At 44.5% G+C, this 7,500-nt stretch overlaps 1 protein-coding gene across 1 annotated transcript in view; it reads left to right on the top strand.

The window, feature by feature from the left end:
* The window catches only part of LOC121543383 (plexin-A4), a 392,722-nt gene that overhangs the window by 197,607 nt on the left and 187,615 nt on the right, over nt 1–7,500 (top strand). The window contains exon 4 of the mRNA XM_041853207.2: nt 3,316–3,447. Coding sequence (XP_041709141.1) covers nt 3,316–3,447 — 132 coding nt within the window. The remainder of the gene's footprint in view (nt 1–3,315; nt 3,448–7,500) is intronic.

Below are 7,500 nucleotides of genomic sequence, written 5' to 3' on the forward strand. Positions count from 1 at the left end.
CATGGAAAACATTTCACAACAGCACCATACAACACCTAAACATTTCCCATGAACGAGATGTCCATGAAGTAAGTTGAGATATTATAAGAATGTATTTCTATGAAGAAGGGAATTCAAACAACAGTGAACTGCACTTTTTTAAGCTGAAAGAATATCAGTTTAGAAGAACAGCCTTTGAAGGTTGAGAGCAACTCATCACAATAAAAAGGTTTTGATCATAAAGTAAATGTTTTTGCAGCTCTTAGTTTGTCCTCTAAAACCATCTCAGAAAAGTAGCAGTGTGGAGCTTCATCTGCTGGTGTTGAAATCTGGTGTTATTGCAGCCTGTGGCCACTAGGTGGATATGATTTGCGGCTCTGTGTGTTTACGGCTGCAGGCCTCTTACTGATGTAGTATAGGGCTTTCTCACTCTGTCTCTGCAGGCAGCCAGACAGACAACCAGGCAGTAGCTACCACAGCCACTGATCTACAGCAGCATAGCTTAGTGTAGGATCTATGATCTGAATGCTGTCCCTTTGGGCCCCCCAATGATCTTACATGCACACACACACACACACACACACACACACACACACACACACACACACACACACACACACACACACACACACACACACACACACACACACACACACACACACACACACACACACACACACACACACACACACTCACACATACTCAAACACACACACACAAAACACACACACACACACACACTCACACATTCACACACACTAAACACACACACACACACACACACATACACACACACACACAAAAAACACACACACACATACACATACACACACACACACACACACACACACACACACACACACGCTAACACTCACACACCCTTAGGATCAGCCTAGAGAACAACACACACATGTTGAGACACTTTGAGAGTGGGCAGTGTGAGCCAAAGGTGGCTCAGTCTCTCCCATAAATCATACTGATTACCATGTGAAAGGCTGCAGGCACACACACACACACACACACACACACACACACACACACACACACACACAGACAGGCAGAGGCAGGCAGGCAGGCAGGCGTGAGGTAGCGAGTGGGCCAGATGCATCTCTCTCCTCCAGATTCAGTGGGCATTAAGAGGGGCTGCCTCTCTGTGAATCTTATTCATTCTACAGTAATAATGTGATAACAGAGATTAGCATGTAATCCAGTTAGGATCCCAAGTACCTAATCCACTTTATGTTAATGTATTAATGCCGAATAGAAATAGATTATACCGTTGGGTGGCTTTTCAGAGAATTAATGATTTAGCTTGAGTGTCTAAAACACTAAAGGATATTAATACTGATAATAAAACAATAACAACCCTATCATATCCAACCATATATATATATATATATATATATATATATATATATATATATATATATATACAGTATATATTTGCTATGATAGCTATTCAGTTGAGTTAACTGTTGTAATGGTGATTATGGAGTCATGGATATCGATTGGGTTGGGCTGCCACAGATCATATCTTCTTCTTATACTTGGAGCCCCTTTGACCTTTGGTGCCCTTCTCTGTCCGCTCCTCACCCAGACAGGACTCAATTAAATACAATTAAAAATGCTTTGCCGCCACGACAAAAGTTATTGTATTGCCAAAGCAACGATGTTGAACAATTCAACAGGATATGGAATAGACCTGGAATATAGGACATCTCTTTCTAATGCTAGCAGACGTGCTGCCTCTTCCCTAGAGGGTCATTTGTTTAGCAGTGGTGGGGATAAAGGCGGAGCTTCCCGTTCCCCATTCCTACTCCCCAGTGGCTAGGGATTCTCCTAGCCACAATGGCCCAATGGCCCTCTCTCTCCCTGGTCTCTGTCTGCACCACGCATGGCCGGCTGGCCCTCATATTCTCCACCTGGCGATAGACTACACCACTGAGGATACGCGGATGGGGGGAGACAGGGGAAGTAATTCGACCCCCCACCTGCTGAATCTGGATGCCGGCTCGTGTGGAAGTCTCTCTTTATCCTTTATTCCTCTCTTTTATTTATTTTTATTTTTTCCGTCTCTCTTTCGACCCCCGTGCAGCACAATGGGTCCCAGTGAAAGTGTGTGTTGTGTTGAAGGGGAGGCTTTGATAGTATTCTGGGCCTTTGAGATTCACACAACTAAGGACGCCAGGCAGAGAGAGAGAGAGAGAGCGAGAGAGAGAGAGAGAGATGGACTCTTTAGAAGCTTTGAAACTAAAACCAAGGGGAGCTGGATCAGTTTTGAAAGAGCCTTTATGTTGGGAAACAAGATCTCTCTCCTCGATATAGAAACCAAAGCTCAGCAGCAGAGAGTCAGAGGGAAACCCAGCACAGGGAATGACTTTCCCTTGTTTGGCACTATATTTCCCCCAACATACAGCACAGACATTCTCTAAAGTGGCTTTTGAAATTAAGACAGTATGGTTTATGTTCCTGTCTGCTCTATGATATTTTATGTTGTCAACAACAACAACAACTCTCTGATGTGTTGTGTTATGAAATGACCCCTAGAATGTGTTGTGCCATCTCCCTCTCTCAGCCAATTATCTTCCACTTCCGTTTATGACATCTGAACTTTACAAACAAGTTATATATTAAAGGTGCCATGGGCATATTAACCAGGTGTTCTCTGTAGAACTCTGACAATTCTGACAAAACGCCTGTCCCACACGCTCACACAAGCCCTTTTAATTTGTGTGTGTGTGTGTGTCTGTGTGTGTGTGTGTGTGTGTGTGTCTCTGTGTGTGTGTGACAGTGTGTGTGTGTGTGTGTGACAGTGTGTGTGTGTGTGACAGTGTGTGTGTGTATGCGCTGCCAAAAGTTGTGGGCAGGTGTCAGAACAGGGTGTTTGTGGGTTATGACAGCCAGAAAGCTGCTTTTAGGTGTTGTGTTGGAACGTGCCCCCTGTGTGTGTGTGTGTGTGTGTGTGTGTGTGTGTGTGTGTGTGTGTGTGTCTGTGTGTGTGTGTGTGTCTGTGTGTGTGTGTTTGTGTGTGTGTCTGTGTGTGTGTGTGTGTGTGTGTCTGTGTGTGTGTCTGTGTGTGTGTGTGTGTGCGTGTGTGTGTGTGTGTGTCTGTGTGTGTGTCTGTGTGTTTGTGTGTGTGTGTGTGTCTGTGTGTGTCTGTGTGTGAGATAGTAGAGCAGATGTTAGGATACGACCTAGAGCCTCCTGTCTGGGTGAGGCCACTTTCTGCTTCCAGCTGAGCACACACATCTAGTATACACATCTCCCCCTACAGCTGCCTAAAAATATCCTAACCCCCTCTCCTCTCATCCTTTCCCTCCTTCTCTCCGTTTCCAGATCAGGGTAGACGGGCCTTCCCACGGTGCATTGCAGTACGAGGTGATCCAGGCAGTGGAGCGAGGGCCAATCCAACGGGACATGGCCTTCTCCCCCGACCACCACTTCCTATACGCCATGTCAGAGACACAGGTAAGTCACCTGAACCCCCACACCCCAACACACACACATATCCTGACATCATAATCACCCCCATTTTCCTTTTCCTGTTCACATCGGGGTTGTTTACCATTTACTAGTGGTTAAAATACCCTGTCTGTTCACAGTGGGGTTGTTTACCATTTACTAGTTGTTAAAATACCCTGTCTGTTCACAGGGGGGTTGTTTACCATTTACTAGTGGTTAAAATACCCTGTCTGTTCACAGTGGGGTTGTTTACCATTTACTAGTTGTTAAAATACCCTGTCTGTTCACAGTGGGGTTGTTTACCATTTACTAGTGGTTAAAATACCCTGTCTGTTCACAGTGGGGTTGTTTACCATTTACTAGTGGTTAAAATACCCTGTCTGTTCACAGTGGGGTTGTTTACCATTTACTAGTGGTTAAAATACCCTGTCTGTTCACAGTGGGGTTGTTTACCATTTACTAGTGGTTAAAATACCCTGTCTGTTCACAGTGGGGTTGTTTACCATTTACTAGTGGTTAAAATACCCTTGTCTGTTCATAGTGGGGTTGTTTACCATTTACTAGTGGTTAAAATACCCTGTCTGTTCACAGTGGGGTTGTTTACCATTTACTAGTGGTTAAAATACCCTGTCTGTTCACAGTGGGGTTGTTTACCATTTACTAGTGGTTAAAATACCCTGTCTGTTCACAGTGGGGTTGTTTACCATTTACTAGTGGTTAAAATACCCTTGTCTGTTCACAGTGGGGTTGTTTACCATTTACTAGTGGTTAAAATACCCTGTCTGTTCACAGTGGGGTTGTTTACCATTTACTAGTGGTTAAAATACCCTGTCTGTTCACAGTGGGGTTGTTTACCATTTACTAGTGGTTAAAATACCCTGTCTGTTCACAGTGGGGTTGTTTACCATTTACTAGTGGTTAAAATACCCTTGTCTGTTCACAGTGGGGTTGTTTACCATTTACTAGTGGTTAAAATACCCTTGTCTGTTCACAGTGGGGTTGTTTACCATTTACTAGTGGTTAAAATACCCTGTCTGTTCACAGTGGGGTTGTTTATCATTAGATGCAAGATGAATACACACACACACATCATAGCGAGGCATCTCTGAAGTGAAATTGCAGCACTCTGTGTAATGGACACCAGCAGAGCAGCTGCCACTCCACTCTCTGTGCCTCAATCCATCCACCCCATAAAAAAGCTAAAACAGCAGAACCAAAACACACACACACACACACATCGTTATTATATTGGTCTAAACCTGGCAAAAGGCCCAGCCCAAACACACTCCATCTCTCCCATCAGCAGCGTGGTGTCAAACAAATCAAAAACACTGACCCTACCTTGCACTCTCACACATAATATTCAGCCCCTCTATCGTCCCAAATGGCACCCTATTCCCTACAGTGAGGGGAAAAAGTATTTGATCCCCAGCTGATTTTGTACGTTTGCACACTGACAAATAAATGATCAGTCTATTATTTTAATGGTAGGTTTATTTGAACAGTGAGAGACAGAATAACAACAAAAAAATCCAGAAAAACGCATGTCAAAAATGTTATAAATTGATTTGCATTTTAATGAGGGAAATAAGTATTTGACACCCTCTCAATCAGAAAGATTTCTGGCTCCCAGGTGTCGTTTATACAGGTAACGAGCTGAGATTAGGAGCACTGGGAATCCATGCAAGATCTCACCTCGTGGAGTTGCAATGATCATGAGAACGGTGAGGAATCAGCCCAGAACTACACGGGAGGATCTTGTCAATGATCTCAAGGCAGCTGGGACCATAGTCACCAAGAAAACAATTGGTAACACACTACGCTGTGAAGGACTGAAATCCTGCAGCGCCCGCAAGGTCCCCCTGCTCAAGAAAGCACATATACAGGCCCGTCTGAAGTTTGCCAATGAACATCTGAATGATTCAGAGGAGAACTGGGTGAAAGTGTTGTGGTCAGATGAGACCAAAATGGAGCTCTTTGGCATCAACTCAACTCACCGTGTTTGGAGGAGGAGGAATGCTGCCTATGACCCCAAGAACACCATCCCCACCGTCAAACATGGAGGTGGAAACATTATGCTTTGGGGGTGTTTTTCTGCTAAGGGGACAGGACAACTTCACCGCATCAAAGGGACGATGGACGGGGCCATGTACCGTCAAATCTTGGGTGAGAACCTCCTTCCCTCAGCCAGGGCATTGAAAATGGGTCGTGGATGGGTATTCCAGCATGACAATGACCCAAAAAACACGGCCAAAGCAACAAAGGAGTGGCTCAAGAAGAAGCGCATTAAGGTCCTGGAGTGGCCTAGCCAGTCTCCAGACCTTAATCCCATAGAAAATCTGTGGAGGGAGCTGAAGGTTCGAGTTGCCAAACGTCAGCCTCAAAACCTTAATGACTTGGAGAAGATCTGCAAAGAGGAGTGGGACAAAATCCCTCCTGAGATGTGTGCAAACCTGGTGGCCAACTACAAGAAACGTCTGACCTCTGTGATTGCCAAAAAGGGTTTTGCCACCAAGTACTAAGTCATGTTTTGCAGAGTGGTCAAATACTTATTTCCCTCATTAAAATGCAAATCAATTTATAACATTTTTGACATGCGTTTTTCTGAATTTGTTTTGTTGTTATTCTGTCTCTCACTGTTCAAATAAACCTACCATTAAAATTATAGACTGATCATGTCTTTGTCAGTGGGCAAACGTACAAAATCAGCACTGTAGTGCACTACTTTTGACCAGGGCCCATAGGAAATACAGTGCCATTTGGGACACCTCCTATTGCTCACTACAATGTTAATAGCATGACGGTAGTAGGGAAAGGCCAAGGGGTGTCTACTATTAGTGTTCATCTTAGCTCTCCCACATGCAATCACAGTGGGTCAAAGACAATTACTGTGCTTTTACCAACCTGCCTGGCCTGCGCCCACACCCCACACACACATTACACACATGCGTGCACACACTCAAGCTCGTGCACATGCACGCACACGTACACACACACACGCACACACACGCACACACTCACACACACACACAAACACACGCACACACACATCTAGTCCTTCTGGTGCTCTTTGACCTTCAGAGTCATCCTAGACCATAGAGAGGGGTTGAGAGTATTCAGATGTATTGCTGTGTAACCAGTGGCAGTCAGTGGTTGTTATATTTGTGTTGAAGGGTTGTTTATCGTGTGGTAGCAGCAGCACTAGTCAGGTATACATCTCAGAGCACACAGCCCCCTGAGAGAGAGGGACTATTCTGACACCGAGAGGTGAGAGGGGCTAGGGGCTGTGTTTGTCACAAACACACAAGAGAGATGCCAAAGGGAACAGCTGCTGCTCTCTCTCTCTCTCTCTCTCTCTCTCTCTCTCTCTCTCTCTCTCTCTCTCTCTCTCTCTCTCTCTCACTCTCTCAATTCAATTCAATTTATGGACTTTATTGGCATGGGAAACGTATGTCGACATTGCCAAAGCAAGTGAAGTAGATAGTAAGCAAATGTGAAATAAACAACAAATATTAACAGTAAATATTACACACAAAAGTTCCAAAATAATAATAATAATAGGTTGTATTTACAATGGTGTTTGTTCTTCACTGGTTACCCTTTTCTTGTGGCAACAGGTCACAAATCTTACTGCTGTGATGGCACACTGTGGTATTTCACCCAATAGATATGGGAGTTTATCAAAATTGGGTTTGTTTTCGAATTCTTTGTGGGTCTGTGTAATCTGAGGGAAATATGTGTCATACTCACAAGAGAGCCTGTCCTACAGGACCTAATGTTCTCTCTTTCTCTCTGCCTCTCTATCTTCTCGCTCCTTTGCTTTCCCTTCTTCTTCTCTCCCTATCTCCTCTCCTCCTCTTTTCTCTCCTCTCCTCCTCTTTTCTCTCCTCTCCTCCTATTTTCTCTTCTCTCCTCCTCTTTTCTCTCCTCTCCTCCTCTTTTCACTTCTCTCCTCCTCTTTTCTCTCCTCTCCTCCTCTTTTCTCTCCTCCCTCCTATTTGCTCTCCTCTCCTCCTCTTTTCTCTATTCTCTCCTCTCCTCCTCTTTGCTCTCCTCTCC

Source organism: Coregonus clupeaformis, unplaced genomic scaffold (genome assembly GCF_020615455.1).
Source record: "Coregonus clupeaformis isolate EN_2021a unplaced genomic scaffold, ASM2061545v1 scaf0042, whole genome shotgun sequence".
Lineage (NCBI taxonomy): Eukaryota > Metazoa > Chordata > Actinopteri > Salmoniformes > Salmonidae > Coregonus > Coregonus clupeaformis.